General features: G+C 40.6%; 1 protein-coding gene across 1 annotated transcript in view; it reads left to right on the top strand.

The window, feature by feature from the left end:
- The window catches only part of LOC142289672 (plasma membrane calcium-transporting ATPase 3-like), a 69,466-nt gene extending 53,414 nt beyond the window's left edge, over positions 1–16,052 (top strand). The window contains exons 10-11 of the mRNA XM_075333609.1: positions 6,428–6,605; positions 15,963–16,052. Coding sequence (XP_075189724.1) covers positions 6,428–6,605; positions 15,963–15,967 — 183 coding nt within the window. The 3' untranslated portion in view covers positions 15,968–16,052. The remainder of the gene's footprint in view (positions 1–6,427; positions 6,606–15,962) is intronic.
- Positions 16,053–17,405: the final 1,353 nt, after the last annotated feature.

Here is a 17,405-nt window from a genome sequence, read left to right as displayed (position 1 = left end):
TTCACATGCACTTACCTGCCCTGCGACGTCGCTCTGGCCGGCGATCCGCCTCCTTCCTAAGCGGGCTGGTCGTGCGGCGTCACAGCGACGTCACACGGCAGGCGGCCAATAGCAGCGGAGGGGTGGAGATGAGCAGGATGTAAACATCCCGCCCACCTCCTTCCTTCAGCATTGCAGCCGGGATGCAGGTAGGAGATGTTCCTCGCTCCTGCGGCTTCACACACAGCGATGTGTGTTGCCGCAGGAACGAGTTACTTCATCGTACCTGTCGCTGAAGCGAAATTATGGAAATCTCGGACCCTACACCGATGATACGATAACGACGCTTTTGCGCTCGTTAATCGTATCAAAAAGGATTTGCACACCGGATGTGCGTCACTTTCGATTTGACCCCACCGACATCGCACCTGCGATGTCGTAGTGTGCAAAACCCCCTTAACAGTTGCCAGTATTTTGTCCATGATCTCGCGGACACAAGATGATCTAAAATCATTTGTTTCTACTAAAAGGAAAATCATGAAAAATTTGGATCCTGCTGCTTTAGTGCTCATTAATCAGAATATTTCTACTTGTTAGGAGGAAAGACTTTCTGAAAAATAAGTATTGGGGGACTGCAGTCTAAGCGGTTACATGTCGTGGTGGTATTAAAGAAAGCCGTTTAGGAGCCATGGTCCATTTAGATCATAATATGCAAACACACATACAGTATCTCTACACGTAAGTAAAGCCCGGCTAGTATAGGCTTCCTTTGATTCCACCACACATGAGATGGAAATGCAGTTCCACAATAAAAAAAAACAAACAAATTTATGCATCTAACTTTTCAGCATATTTAGATATTTAAATGGTTTCAAGCTATCATGTCTAGGAGGTATAACTTACATTGTACTGTACATATGAAGTGTGAAAGAACTCATGAGAACAATTGAAGCCAAGTTTCTCCAACAGCCATTGGAGTACCGCATTATTCTTCATTATTCTTGCAAACTAGGTCTGCTGAAAAGAGATAAGGTCACTAAGCAGCTTAGTGTCCGCTGACTTGGGATCTTTTTCTGGCTCTTGAATCTGCTGTTGTCTTGGTAATCTCATCTCACTTATGGAATAACAGTGTTCAATTTTTCTATGTTGTGGCTATTAGTTTAAATAATGTATTGTACAAATGTCTTTCCTGTCTTTCCTGCTGATCCTTTTTACTTACTTAATCCTCTGTGACCCATTTTACTTTATTTCTTGATATTTTTTGAAGATTAAGTTGATATTTCAGTATATACCGTATAAAGAAACCTGATAAAAGGGCTATTGCACTTAAAGGGAACCGTTCAACTTCATACTGCTGCTCAGACAATGGGTAGCTTGAATCGGGGACTTCCCACTCATTGCAGACATCTGTTTTACTCAGCAGCATTTAAAGGGAATCTGCATTGTAATCTGAGAGCAACATGATGTAGGGGAAGATACCCCAATTCCAGCAATGTATCACTTTTTAGGCTGTGAGTTATTGTTTCAATAAAATCATTGTTTTTTCAGCAGGAGGTTGTCGCTAGAGGTCTAATTATCTTGTGCCATGTAGTCCTTCTGCTCAATGTAACCCCACCACCACAATTGATTTAGCTGCTTTCTGCCTATATACAGTGTACACAGATATGTATCAGTGGTGTGGGTAGGGTAATACAGAGCTCAGCATTTAGATATCTGCTAGATCGGTAACCGAGAAAACAGTGATTTTATCAAAATTGCACCAAGCAATCCAGTAAGTGACACTTGGCTGGAATGAGGATCCAAATTCCTACATTATGGTGCTGTCAGATTGCATACAAAAAATCTACTGATAGATTCCCTTTAAGAAATACATTTTGCTAAAAGTCCAACTAGGAACAAGGAGAACAATCTTTGCTTTATTTAGCAGATCTTTCACTATTTGTGTATAGGGGGTTACTCCATTGTATATGGAATAAAAACCTGTCCTGGACATATGATGGAGAGGCGGGCAGACTGATCACAGGTGTAGTACCATTATCAAAGAACCTGGGTGTCACAAGACCATGAACAGATTATTAGCCCCTGCAAGTAATCAATACAAGTGGAAACCTTGAAAACTAAGGAATCGATGAAAATATGTTTCCATTATACAAAGCGTACCTTATTTGTTGAAATTGTAATACCTCTGAAATTTTAGCCAAACAGTGCTCCCATATGCTTCTTACTGCATACCGAAGCTTTCATCTGCCCATAGGAATAAAAATCTTGACATAATCCCATGCCAGGTAATGAAGCAATTATCCTGTTGTAACAAATATTCTAGTGGTAAATAGTCGGGTATATGGTAACTGAGCAGAGGTGGACTTGTCATTGGTGCAACCTGTGCTGCCGCACACGGTCCCAAGAGATAAAGGGGCCATTTCCATCTCCAAAGAAGGTAGAATTGTGCATTATGATGGGCTATTGGACTGCAAGGGACTAAATACCATTTCTGCACAGGGGCCCTATTGTCTGTGTCTGCCAGTTCACCTGAGGGTTTATTACATGGTGGCACATGGAAACTCCTTCACTCAGCTCTGCAGTATAACTGAGAACTTGTGCACATAGCGACTCATGTACCAGAATTGTATAAAAGAAAATCCATGGCAGCTAATCGGAACTAAGCTTTTTTTTTTTTTCTCCTATATCTTCTCTTGTAAAATGAACATTGCACTGATTTTTATGGGAATAGAAAAGTCCACTTTTCTTGTCGACACGTTACGAGAAGTAACCTCTTATATACTGCCAGATCTCCACAGCGCGGTGCAGGTCTGCTCATTCTTAGGCCGGTTTCACACCTGCGTTCAGCGCAATCCACCGCTATGGAGAATAGCGCAGTCCGATAACGCACTGCGCCATTCTCCATAGACCTGTATGGACGACGCACTGTAACACAAGTGTCTGCGTTGCATCCGCTGCACGATGCAGCGTCGTTGTTTTGACACTGCGTCGGGCAGAAGGAACGCTGCATGTAGCGTTTTTTGTGTCGTTAAAATATCGCACCTTGACGGATTCCGTTAGTATCCACCAAGGTGTGTAATGATTGTCTATGGCGGCGGATTCCGCCGCAATGCGCTAAGCGGTGGAATCCGCTGATGGTTCCCATCACGTTCTACTGAGCATGCTCAGTATGTCCAGCAGAACAATCTAAATAGTTTACAATCACTCCTTGCCTCTCTCCCCCCTCCTTCCTCTTTCTCATACTCACCGATCACTGGCGCAGCGCTGCACGGCTGTCACTATGCTCCGGCGGCTTTTCCTCTTTTGAAAATGCCGGCCGCTCATTAATCCATCTCGTATTAACGGCTTTCCCCGCCCACCGGCGCCCATGATTGGTTGCAGTCAGACCCGCCCCCACGCTGAGTGACAGCTGTCTCACTGCAACCAATCACAGCCGCCGGTGGGCTGGTCTATATCGTGCAGTAAAATAAATAGTAATTTAAAAAAAAAAACGGCGTGTGGTCTCCCCCAATTTTGATACTAGCCAAGATAAAGCCACATGGCTGAAGGCTGGTATTCTCAGGATGGGGATCCCCACGTTATGGGCAGCCCACCAGCCTAACAATATCAGCCAGCAGCCACCCGGAGTTGCCGCATCCATTAGATGCGACAGTCCCAGGACTCTACCCGGCTCATCCCGAATTCCCTGGTGCGGTGGCAATCAGGGTAATAAGGAGTTAAATGGCAGCTTATAGCTGCCACTAAGTCCTAGGTTAATCATGGCAGGTGTCTCCCCGAGATACCTTCCATGATTGATTCCATGATAAGTGAAAGTAAATAAACACAAACACCTGAAAAAATCCTTTATTTGTAATAAAAGAGAAAAAAAACACCCTGTTTCCCCATTTTATTAATCCCCAAATACTCCTCCAGGTCCGGCGTAATCCACACGAGGTCCCACGACTCTTTCAGCTCTGCTACATGAAGCTGACTGGAGTGGCCGTAGAACACGACCGCTCTATCAGCTCCACGCAGCAACTGAAGTGAGCCGCGCGATCAGCTGTGCCTTCATTCAGGTGATCCGCGGCCACCGCTCTCGGGTGGAGGACTGCAGCTGTGGTCGCAGGTCACCTGAATGACGGCACAGATGATCGCGCGGCTCACTGCAGTCACTCAGGGGATTTGCGGTTACCTCTCTCTCTCCTCCCGAACGCAAATCTCCTTTCCCGGCGAAACAGTAAAAAAAAAAAAAAAAACTTTCTTTTTAAAGGAATCAGTTACCTTTATTAGCACACTATTTGCAATGCATCTGTCACATGCGTCACACAACGCAAATGTGAAACCGGCCTTAGCCAGAAGCTGAATTTTATATTCTACAATAGAGCAAAAGAAATTCTGAATGTAGTTGACCTGCCATAAAAAGTTTTTTTTGTTTGTTTTTTACATCTTAGGCTATGTGCGCATACTGCGTTTCTTTGACGCTGTGTTTTTGTGCGTTTTTGGCCTCTAAAAACGCACAAATGCAAAAAAACGCACAAAAAAACGCATCGGTAAAAACACATGGCTGCGTTTTGCTGCGTCTTTGATCTCTGCGTTTTTTTGCATTTTTCCAGTGCATTGCATGGGGTAAAACTCAAAAAAACGCAGGAAAGAATTGACATGTCCAATTCGAAAGAATTGCTCAAAAACGCAGCTTAAAAGAAAAGTTGTGTGCGGACAGCAAAAATGAAAAGTCTTAAGGGAGCTTTACACGGTAGCAATATTGGTAATGATATAGCTATCGTGCGTACCCGCCCCCATCATTTGTGCGACACGGGCATATCGCTGCCCGTCGCGCACAAAATCGTGCTCCCTCGTCACACGGCTTAGCTGCCCTGCGATGTCACTCTGGCCGACGATCCGCCTCCTTTCTAAGGGGGCTGGTCGTTCAGCGTCACAGCGACGTCACACGGCAGGCGTCCAGTAGAAGTGGAGATGAGCGGGACGTAACATTCTGCCCACCTCCTTCCTTTCGCATTGGCAGTGGAGGCAGGTAAGGAGATGTTCCTCGCTCCTGCGGTGTCACACACAGCGATGTGTGCTGCCGCAGGAACGAGGAACAACATCGCTAATGAGAGGTAAACGATTTTTTGTTTTAGGACGACCTCTCCGCAGCAAACGATTTTGACCACTTTTGCGATCGTTTTAGGTCGCATATGAGTGTCACACGTTGCGATATCGTTAATGACGCCGAATGTGCGTCACTAACGACGTGACCCCGACGATAAAACATTAACAATATCGTAGTGTGTAAAGCCCCCTATAGACTTTGCTGGGGAAGCAAAGTCATGCAGTCTTGAGCCCAAAAACACGCAAAAACGCACTTTGCGCACATAGCCTAAAAATGGCAGTTCCCTAATATTTGAAAAATGATGTAGTAATAGTAGAAGTATTCGGTAAAAACCCATGGGAATATAGAAATGTCAAATTCCATTAGCTGCCATGTGATTCAATCAACAGTTTGCCTGTGAATCCAAGCAAGGTGGAAATCTAACAGCTTTTCGACTCAGAACCAACAGAACGCTAAACATCCAGTCTTGCCCTTTCATGATTAAATTTAAAAAATATTCAATTATTAATAAAGTATGATATAATACTAGTTGATTTTAAAGTCTCAATACATAAACATAGCTAATTCCTAGGTTGTTTTAATGGCCTCTTAATGCCAACCTACTTAATTCTTACTTTGGCCACTTGATTCTGTTGTACTAGACAAGAAAACCTGAATGAAAGAATGCATTAAAAATGCGATGAAGCCCATAACGCCACCATATGTGCTAAATGGTTATTCTCAAATAATCTGGATAGGGGTAACTTGCTGATCACTAAAACCGGCGCTCGGAACCCAGAGAACCGAATGGAGTAGAGGTGTGTGTGTGCAGCCAAGTACAGTCTGTCTCCTGCAGCCTCCCCCACAATGAGTGGAGCAGAGACCAAGACCTCCAACATCCGCACCATTCAAGAAAGTGCTGCAAAGCCTCATTCTCGGGGATCCAAAGCACCGATCTTTACGGGGGGAATCCAAATGATTGGACTCTCCGCCATCGGCAAGTTTGCCCCCTGTGGAAAAACTTGATTTGGGGGAGGAGGGGTAATAATCCTATAACAAAACTTTATTTGTGTGCTTTCAGGAATCACAACCTTATATAGCATGTCTTGGGATGTTAGTTTGTTTCCCTATGTATTAAGGCTTTCAAACAACCTTTATGATTGTGTACGCATATAAGATTTATTTTTTGGTGTATATTTATGACCCTATTGTCTCTGTTGTTCTATTTAATAACTCTTTATTACTTCACATTCTAGTAATATTTGACCTTTTTCTGTTTTGTACAGAATTCTGTAATGTCTGTCTTCCTTAGTTTTCTCTTTATTTCTCATCTCTGTTTCCTCCTCTGACTTTAGTGTGTCTCCCTCTGATTCCTTACAGATGGACGTAGTTTATACATTCCAGACGGGCGGTACCTCTTTACAAGGGGCTCTGAGGCGCCAGCCTTCCACCATTAGCCAGCACCTCGATGCTAAACATGTCTCTAGTCCAACACACGTAGCTCTGTCCTCTGCTACCTCTCCCCCAGCCACCTCTGCTGCTGCTGCTTCTGTGGGCAGTGAGTTCAACACTATTACAATGCATGCTGTGCACTTGGGCTGCTGGTCACTTCTGTCTGTCTCTTAACACTATCACTATCCAGATGACTAGTCATTTAACCCAGGGTGTGATGGGGATTGCTCATTCTCACTTTTTGCCTTTCTCCCTATTTATTTTTAACTCTTCTTTGTAATGCATTTATCCTGCAGGTGACAGTGTTTTTTTGGGGTTTTTTTGTTTATTTTTTTTTTGGGGGGGGGGGCCTTGTGGGCATTGCAGGCACTATTGCTTAAGAGATTAAAATAGAATAGTTAATCATTAATTAAATGATAGATTCTTAAAAGGGAAAAAAAAATTTGAACATATGTAGGTAGGAAGAAATACCCTCAAACCTAGCCAGTGTTCATATTCGGTTCTGTTAACACCATGCTTGGGCTCTTCTATTAAAGTACAATTATAGTACTTATTTTATATAGAATTACCCTGATGGAACACCTTGGATAACCCAAAGTTCCACTCAACCACTCCTGAATCCATATAACCATAACTTTTCTTTTTTTTCCCTGCTCACACAGCGGACTATTGCTTCCTTTTAATGTAAGTCTATAAGACCCTCATTCTGAGTCTCATAGACTTACATTAACAAAGTGACTTATAGTCCACACAAACGTTGGGGGATCTGTATGCTCATAATTACATTCATATGATGGAGAGGACCTCAGCAGTGTTTAAAATGGTAGAAGACACTGGCCAGTAAATATTTTAATGCATATACTGAACATATATTACGGATGGCAAATGGATGGGACAAAAAATGCTCAAGGGTTACTTTAAGGTATTCTGAGTGTTCAAAAACGGTAATTAAATATAAAAAAAGTACTGTATACATATGTTACATGCATATCGAGTTTTTGAGGAAGTTTTTTAAGCCGATCCCTTTCAAAAATCAAATAAAAAAAAAAATGCTTAGAAAACTTTTCTTATTTATTTTTAATGAAAACAATTCTGCTGTTCACATAAAATGTGTACGGAAAGTATTCAGACTCGTTTAAATTTTTCACTGTTTCATTGCAGTCACTTGGTAAATTCAAAATTAGTTCATTTTCTTCTCATTAATGTACACTCTATATCCCATATTGTGAGAAAAAAAACAAATGTAGAAATTTTTGCAAATTTTTTTAACAAGAAAAACTAAAATATCACATGGTCATAAGTATTCAGACCTTGCTCAGTATTGAGAGTATTGAGCTAGTACAGCCATGAGTCTTCTTGGGAATGGTGCAACAAGTTTTTCACACCTAGATTTGGGTATCCCCTGCCATTTTTCCTTGCAGATCCTCTCCAGTTCTGTCAGGTTGGATGTTGAATGTTGGTGGACAGCCATTTTCAGGCCTCTCCAGAGATGTTCAATTGGGTTTAGGTCAGGGATCTGGCTGAGCCAGTCAAGAATGGTCATAGAGTTGTTCTGAAGCCACTCCTTTGTTATTTTAGCTGTGTGCTTACGGTCATTGTCTTGTTGGAAGGTGAACCTTCGGCCAAGTCTGAGGTCCAGAGCACTCTGGAAGAGGTTTTCTTCCAGGATATCTCTGTACTTGGCCGCATTCATTTTTTCTTTAATTGCAACTAGTCATCCTGTCCCTGCAGCTGAAAAACACCCCCATAGCATGATGCTGCCACCACCTTGTTTCACTGTTGGGAATGTATTGGGCAGGTGATTAGCAGTGCCTGGTTTTCTCCACACATACCGCTTAGAGCTTTTTGGTGATAATTCTATCTTCGTCTCATCAGACCAGAGAATCTTATTTCTCATAGTCTGGGAGACCTTCATGTGTTTGTTTTGTTTTTTTTTTGCAAACTCTATGCGGGCTTTCATATGTCTTGCACGAAGGAGAGGCTTCCGTCAGGCCACACTGCCATAAAGGCCTGACTGGTGTAGGACTGCAGTGATAGTTGACTTTGTGGAACTTTCTCTCATGTCCTTATTCCATCTCTGGAGTTCAGCCACAGTGATCTTGGGGTTCTTCGTTACCTCTCTCTTCTTCCACGATTGCTTAGTTTGGCTGGACGGCTAGGTCTAGGAAGAATTCTGGTGGTCCCAAACGTATTCCAGTTAAGGATTATGGAGGCCACTGTGCTCTTGGGAACCTTGACTACTGCAGAAATTATTTTGTAACCTTGGCCAAATCTGTGCCTTGCTATAATTCTCTCTCTGAGCTCCTTGGGCAGTTCCCTTGATCTCATGATTCTCATTTGGTCTGACATGCACTATGAGGTCTTATACAGACAGGTGTGTGCCTTTCCAAATCAAGTCCTATCAGTTTAACTAAACACAGCTGGACTCCAGTGAAGGAGTAGAACCATCTCAAGAAGGAGCATAAAGAAATGGACAGCATGTGACTTAAATATGAGTGTCTGAGCAAAGGGTCTGAATACTTATGACCATGTGATATTTCAGTTTTTCTTGTTTAATAATTTTTCAAAAATGTCTACATTTCTGGGGGGGGTTTCTGTCGACATGGGGTACAGAGTGTACATTAATGAGAAAAAAATGAACTTTTTTGAATTTACCAAATGGCTGCACTGAAACAAAGAGTGAAACATTTAAAGGGGTCTGAATACTTTCCGTACCCACTGTGTTTCCTGAAGCATTTTCCATTTGGAAAACTTAGTTTCAAAACACTTAAAATAAATCCTGTACCTGCAAATAGCCTGATTAGTAGTTAACATATGTAAACATTAAAACCATATATATCTAATATAAAACATACTTAATGTAATAGTTTTTAATATATATGTTTAATACCTCAATTTTTTACTTATTTTTTTTAAAGTATTCTTCCCACAAGTGCCTAGAACAATACCGTATGAGTGTATACTGTATATCCATATCTCTATAAACGTGTATATACAGTCCTGCTTACTTATTGGCACCCCTTCAATTTTTTCATAAACTGTGCAATATATTCATAAATGGAAATATACGAACTTTATATCCTCAGGATTTTTTAATTAGTGGTCCAAAGTAATACAACAATTAAAGCATTGTTTGTCAACTTACATGTTCCAATTTCAAAGTTGAAACCAAAGAAACAGCATGTGCAGTAATAAAGGCACCCTAATTAATACTTGGTTGCACACCCTTTGGCATTGATGAGAGCCTCAAATCGTTTCTTGTAGCCATCTATAAGTTTCTTGCACTTCTCAGCTGGTATTTTCTCCCAGTCTCCCTTTGCAAGTTGTTCAAGCTCTTGAATCTTTGAAGGGTTCTTTTTCCCAATGATTGAGGTCAGGACTTATTGCTGGCCATTTTAAAACAGTCCATTTTTTTCTTTTTCAACCATTCCTGTGTACTTTTGGATGTGTGCTTTTGGACATTGTCTTGCTGGAGGACCCATTATCTTCGTCTTAAACCAAGTTATCTTACACTGGGTAGGTCATTTTGCTCTAAAATCTCTTGAGAAGTCTCTGATATCATAATTCCTGTGATACGGTCAAGGGCTCCAGTACCAAATGCAGCTAAGTAACCCCACAGCATTATGGATCCTCCACCATGCATAACTGTTTATAGTGTTCTTTTCCTTATGAGCTTAATTGCACCGTTTTTAAATAAACTATTGCCTTGCACTGCCAAAAATGTCTGTTTTTGCTTCATCTATCCACAGAACATTTTCCCAGAAGGATTGTGGTTTGTCAAGGTACTCTTTGGCAAAGATCAGTCGTTCCTTTTTATGTATTTTCTTCAGCAATGGTTTCCTTCTTGGCATTCGCCCGTAAAGCTCTGCTTTGTTTAGTGTGTGGCGAATGGTACTTGTTGAAACCATGACACCAGACTGTTCCAGGTTGGCCTTCAGGTCTTTGGATGTTTTGACATGGTGTGTTTGCCACCATTCACACCAACCTTCGAAGCCCTCTCTTGTCAATTTATCTTTCCTCCACGACCAGGGAGATTCGTGATGGTTCAATGCTTGGCAGACTTCTTAATAACATTGTGGACTGTTGAAACTGGGATATCAAGGTCTTTGGAGATGGCCTTATACCCTTTGGAAGTCTTGTGTTTGTTAATAATAGCAGTTCTGATGTTCCTTTGTCTACAACCTTGTAACAAACAAACAGGGCCTACCATGTGGCTTTTTAAAACACTGAAGATATCATTCATTGGCTTATTCATGTCACATGGGCACTGACAGTTTATCACAGGTGATTCTCATTTGTGATTTACCACAGGCGAGTCAAAATGTGTTTCCATACTAATGTAATGTAAAGGGTGTCAATACCAGTGCACAGCAAGCTTTAGGTTTTTCTATTTTTCCCTTCCATTATTTTTTGTTTTAAATTGTTATCATTTGCTCTTTTGTATTTAACACGAGTGCTCAATACAAAAAAGCTGTTTCCCTTCATTCATTTTTTGGAGGAGATATTACACATTATGTACTTTAAAGTTCATGGGTGGCAACAACGATGAGCTGGACTGTACACAATGATTCTTGTGATTCTCTTTGTTCAGTCGCATCTGAGCTGGCCGTTTTCCAACGTGTCTTTAAATTGCTGTGTCATTTTTGATGATATCCAGCTAAGGGCCTTTTGTCTCCCTGTTTCCTTTTACCACTGACCTTTTCAAGTAGAACCTTTTTTTATAATGAATTTGTCCTCATCACATGTCCAAATTAGGTTAGTTTCTGTCTGCCTTCCAGGAACCATTTTGGATTTATATGATCAGGAAAATCTTTGTTGGTGATCCTTGCGTCGGATTTGTAGAAGTTTTCTCCTGCACCAGACTGATTCCTTTCTTAAGGTATGAAAACCAAGTGGCACTTGGTTTTTATACCTTGAGAAACACATTAGTATTAACAAAAGTACAATTTGGAATCCAAATGTTCTTCAGTCCCACAGCACAAGCCACCTAAATATTCAAGTTTCCATTTTTGCTATTATACATCTGGAAGAAAAATTTCCTACAGCCACGGGATAGTAGCAGTGGTTTCCACACTTTAGTGGAGCAGATGAAAGACTCACAATACTTCCCTTTGAAATCTGTTGACATCCAGCAAGTGCCATCAGCTCAGAACTGGCAGCAACCAGTGGGACTCAGCCTAAACACATCTACTCATCTGAGAAATCTGGACAGAAGTGGTCTTCTTGGAAGAATTGAGGCTAATTAGCTACATGTTCAACATGGAAACAATTCCAAGAAACTAAATTATGCACCAAGATATATAAACTGGGGCGTATAAAATGGAAGCGGAGGCTCTGGACAACTGAATCAAAATATGAAATATTTGGCTGTAACAGAAAGTAGTATGTTCAGCATAGGATTGGAGAGAGATACAATAATGAATGCCTCTAGGCAACCGTGAATCATGCAATTGCATGTTCCTTGCAATTTTGGAGCTGCATTGCAGCATCTGGAGTGGGGCATTTCATCAACATTAAGAGTGTCCCCAATGCTGAGAAATACAGGTAGATACTTATCCATCAGGCTATACCACTGCAGCACAATTACCCCAAACATACAGCCAATGTCAGTAGCTCCTTAAAAACCTTGGACTTGTTGGTATATCCAAGGTTGTGTCCCTGCCTTTGGTGCGGGCTTGCACGGCAAGCCTTCATCATTCCTTGCACATGACGGCTTATCTAATCAGTGACATGTGCCTCTAAGGCCCTGTGCCCACGCTGCGGATTTTGACGCGGATTTTCAGAAATCTGCCGCAAAATCTGCATGTTCATTGTGAAGCCAGCAAAGTCTATGAGGATTCAGAAGTGCTGTGCCCACGTTGGGTATTTTTCCCTTGCATATTTGGTGCAGATTTCTTTTTTTCTGCACCAAACACGCAAGGGAAAAATAGCAACGTATGCACAGCACTTCTGAATTCTCATAGACTTTGCTGGCTTCACAATGGACATGCAGATTTTGCTGCAGATTTCTGATAATACACGTCAACACTACACAGCGTGGGCACTGGGCCTTACAGCCGCCAGTGGATCAGAGATCCGCCCACTGCTGTTATCCAGTTAAATCCCACTGTCAATCTCTGACAGCGGGATTTAATACATGCCAGCGGGGAGCACCACATTCCCTCCTTCCATCAGTAACATTGTAACATTTCTGTACTATACTTTGCAGCATAATTGCAAAATACAATACTTTCCCTTGTCTTGTAGGTGAGGTTCATCATGTAGTGTTTACAAAAGTGATCACACGCTGAACAGCATTTCATTAGCTAAATCAATTTCTAGTTGGGCAACATGGTGAACTCCTTTTAGGGCTTATTTTAATGTCACAGAAAAGGTAAATGTTTACATTGATGAAATTGATATCATTATGCTTTGAACAGTGAGGGCCTAGAAGAAAAAAATTGAGACTCCCCTCAGAAGCATTTTTTACTTTAAAAATCTGTTAACAGATAAAGTGAAACAAATTTGTTTACAGGGAAACTTCTTTTTATACCTTTATGGATTTAATACGTTTACCTTGCACTTATCCTTTTACTTAGATTCCTATGTTGTTAACCCTAATGTTGTTGACCTAAATGGACAAAAATGTACATTTTAACAGTTGGGTTTGAAGACCGCAAAAAACAGTGTATATAATGCAAGCAACAATCATGGTGTTAATAGAACCTTGCTTTTTTACCATGTGTTTTACATTATATTGCCCGCTAGAATAGGTGTAAGATCTTTAGAATAGGACTTGCGTCTATACAGTACAGAAGGTTTTTTTTAGTCTTTTTACAATATTAATGTTCTTTATTTTCTGGCAGTGAAGATGTTTGGCTTGTAGCTTTATTCAGTCTCGCCATTAAATTACAGGAGCAGGATTGTAGTCTAGATATAGGAAAATTGAGCCCAACTCAGGGGTTTAACAAGTTATGTGATGTACTTCATGTTGGTTTAGTTATTAAACTCACATTGATATATTAATATCAATTACTAATGCTTCTTTCAGTTTTTATTTTTTCAATATCCATATTCACAGGAGTCCTGGACTTTTCTTTAAATGGGCTATAACTTGCTGTTTTTCCCACTTTCTGTGCTGCTTTGATTTTCAGCTCATTGTCTGCATGGGGGTCCTGATGCCTGCACAGAATGCATGATTGAGCATGCTAACTCCTTCCTTGGAAGATGCTGTTGTGCAGTAAGGGTTTAGATCAGTGTATTGAGTAGGTATTAAAGGTGCAGACCCTCTTGGAATACCCATCCAGATAGATTATTATAACGTAGACCGAAATGATTGAATGAAAGTCTTTCCATTGTTCAAATTAGGTTGAATATGTCTCTTTAATTTCATTGAACTTAAATAATTCAAGGAGGACACCGTATGCATTTTTTTTTCTCTGATTCTGAGTGGGACTGCAGCTTTATAAATGCTTTACTATAATGTACTGAATGCATAAGATTTGTTTTGTACCAAAGATTTCGTTAGTGTCTTGATTTTAGTAGTCTAAAGCCATTAAGATAATCAGTTGGTTTTTATATATATATATATATATATATATATATATATATATATATATATATATATATATATATATATATATTTATTTTGTCTTCTGTTGTCATGTTTTTGTCTTTTTCTATTTTCATGGAAATAATTGTCATTGTGAATTTTGCTCTTGTAAAAGTCTTACTCTGTGCACACCACGTCTCGGCACATATGCTGAACATAGCTGTATAGTGCCATAGAGTCAATGGATGCAAAGAGTGTTGTTTAGCCATCTGCCAGGCAAGTATACATTCGTATACTCCACCTCAGCATCCAATCCTATAGGTAATGTATACCTTTGCATGATTGAAAGTGGCATATATTGGATCTATGGCACATAAGCTAAGGATTTCCCAGGTGCATATACCAGACTTAGCGGTGATGTGAACAGAACCGCCTTCTTGGAATAATACAGTCACCAACTTGTATGAGACGCTAATACATTAATTCCTACAAAATGTGTTGTACAGTACATGGCCAAGATTATGATGACACACCCATCATGTTTTAGATTAATGCTAACATACACATATAGAGTACATTGTCTTGTAAACTAGTATATAGTCTCTCATATCCAGTATATGGCGATTGTCAGCCCAAAAATAGGGAATGTGCCAATAATCCTAGGTAATGATAGAATTAGTGTGCACACAGCCCGTTAAATTAAGAGGTGCTGGTAGATGGGATATAACCTCCCAAGTAGCATATAACAAAGTTCACCGCACTCTCCAATAGTTTTTCATGCAACAGTGAGATTTATTTAGAAATATGGACGGTGGACAGTAGAAGGCAAGGGGAAAAGCGACTACAAAACGTTTCGACCTGTAAGGTCTTTATCAGAAATTCGCTTGATGTAATGTGATCTGGGCGCTCCCGCGCCTGTGTCCCAGCTGACACATTGACGGATCAGCTGGGACACAGGCGCGGGAGCGCCCAGATCACATTACATCAAGCGATTTTCTGATAAAGACCTTACAGGTCGAAACGTTTTGTAGTCGCTTTTCCCCTTGCCTTCTACTGTCCACCATCCATATTTCTAAATAAATCTCACTGTTGCATGAAAAACTATTGGAGAGTGCGGTGAACTTTGTAATAATCCTAGGTGGTACACTTGTTCCCCATTGTCAGCCAGAGTAAAGAAGGCCTTAGCAGTTGAATGTATCATCATAGAGTTCAGTCATTTGGCTGCAACAAGTGACTGTGTTAGAACATAATTTGTTGAGTAGGCTGGTTCATCAAATTTTTGTCGTGCAAAGGTTTCAGTGCAGCTGTATAGTGTTTAGTTACACGAGTGCCTCAAACGTGTCTGCCACACTATTCTGCAGGTAACATTTTGGACAATTGGCCAATGTGGGATGGGCAGGAGAAGCATTGCATTTTATTCATTTGTTAAAAGAGAAAATTGCTGATGAACTGATGGTAAAAACTGACACATCAATGAAAATTGGACAGGTTTTTGCATATCTTTAAAAATCACTGACATCTGGGTTAGCCCTAAGTTCCAAAATCTACTGGAAAATCCTTTTAAAAAAAAAATAAGCTGGTCATAAAAGAAAACTGAAACCAAACCTATATATCCAAAGTTTTATCATTGTAAATAGGTACGTTTGGGTGCACATACTCTTGGCCTTGTGATGTGTAACTTATTTTAAGTAAATGAGTCTAAACTCAGTAACTAAACCCCTCTGAAGATTGTGTACTTAGAGATTCATGTTTTATACACACATTCTTTTTTGTTTATACATCAGATTTTTTTCAATGCTTTTATATTCTCATTGTATTATATATCCATTTCATATTCTGTTCTCTGATTTCCTTCTTTCTCTCATTGAATCTTTGATTACCTGATTCTCTTAAAGTATTTCTTTTTAACATTTTTTCTTTTCCATGGAACAGATTAAGGTGGTTAATGCGTTTCGCAGCTCCCTGTATGAGGGACTTGAAAAGCCACAGACCCGCAGTGCCATCCATAGCTTCATGACCCATCCGGAGTTCACGCCACAGGAGTCAAGGCCTGATCCCCAGCTAACAGACAGCGACAGCGAGGGCGAGGAATCGCAGGGTCTTCTGAAAGGACATACTGTACAGACGCACAATCACAATAACAACTCCTCTGCTGACCCACGCCCATTGGACATCACAGTATCACCGTCTGAAAGCCCAGTGCACAGTATGGAGACCTCCATTTAACACCAAAATGAAGGCCCCATTCAGCTGGGAATCTGGATGAGGTCACAGCTCCTTCCCTTGCTGTCCTGTCCTTTCACTACTCTACCCAACAAGCCCACAATAGTTTTCTTCATCACAATTCGCAAACACTACCACCCCATACTAGGTCTATTCTGCCAAAAATTCATTGTCATTACTTAAGTGGAATAGTCATAAAGCCATACCGACACTGAACATGATGTATCTTCACTATCTGAGAAAAAGTGTCTTATTTGCTCGTAGCAACCATAAAGATTCAACTTCATTTTGGTAAGAACACTTGAAAATGAAATCTAGATTCTGGATTGGTGCAACAGGCTCACTTTTTTTCTTTGAGACAGTTCAGCATGAGCCCCATTGTGTCTAGTCATGCACCAAACATGTAACTATAAAACCAGACATTTTTAGTATAGAGTCCTACACTTCAGCTATGCCAATATTCCTATAAATACATAACTGCAAAATAATTTACTTAAAGCTCTATCCCTCTATTCACTATCATGGTCTTAGTAACTATAACTGTACATTAGGCCTGTTCTTCCTATGTGCATTCATTGTGTAATCATATACCAAAAGTCTTCAACACTACACTTTATTCTAGAGCCATGAGGAAATGTATTGATTTAATACATGTAATGTCTTAAACACATACTCAAGATATTCACACATTGGAAAGCTATGTATGATTCATCGAATTACGTTTTTATGTTTCTACATAAATTTGTCATATTCAACTTCACATTTACACAGGCGCTTGGTAATGTGAGCATAAACACAGCGCATGTGAGTTTACGCTTTTAACTCCCTGTTTCCCTTTGTCTTGTGTGTTTGCATGTTTAATTACATGTTCCCTGTCCTGTTACTCCCTTATATCCCTATATACCCTGCTTGTTCTCCTACCCGATATGTTTTGTCTCTACCCGAAGGTGCCACTGAAAAAGGGAGCTGGTCCTAGGATTCTATTTCCAACCAAAGTGTGCCATCCATCCCTTTATTGCTTCACCGAGGCACAGCACCCAATGCACCTGTCTTCCACCTGTAGGACTGCATTTTCCCACAGCTTCTCTACCCCAGACTGTCTGTGAAGCTGTGAACTTTTGCAGCATGCCAACTGCCGGATATCTCCCAGTA

Source organism: Anomaloglossus baeobatrachus, chromosome 2, assembly GCF_048569485.1.
Source record: "Anomaloglossus baeobatrachus isolate aAnoBae1 chromosome 2, aAnoBae1.hap1, whole genome shotgun sequence".
NCBI classification, from domain to species: domain Eukaryota; kingdom Metazoa; phylum Chordata; class Amphibia; order Anura; family Aromobatidae; genus Anomaloglossus; species Anomaloglossus baeobatrachus.
This window is presented reverse-complemented; position numbering and strand designations above follow the sequence as displayed.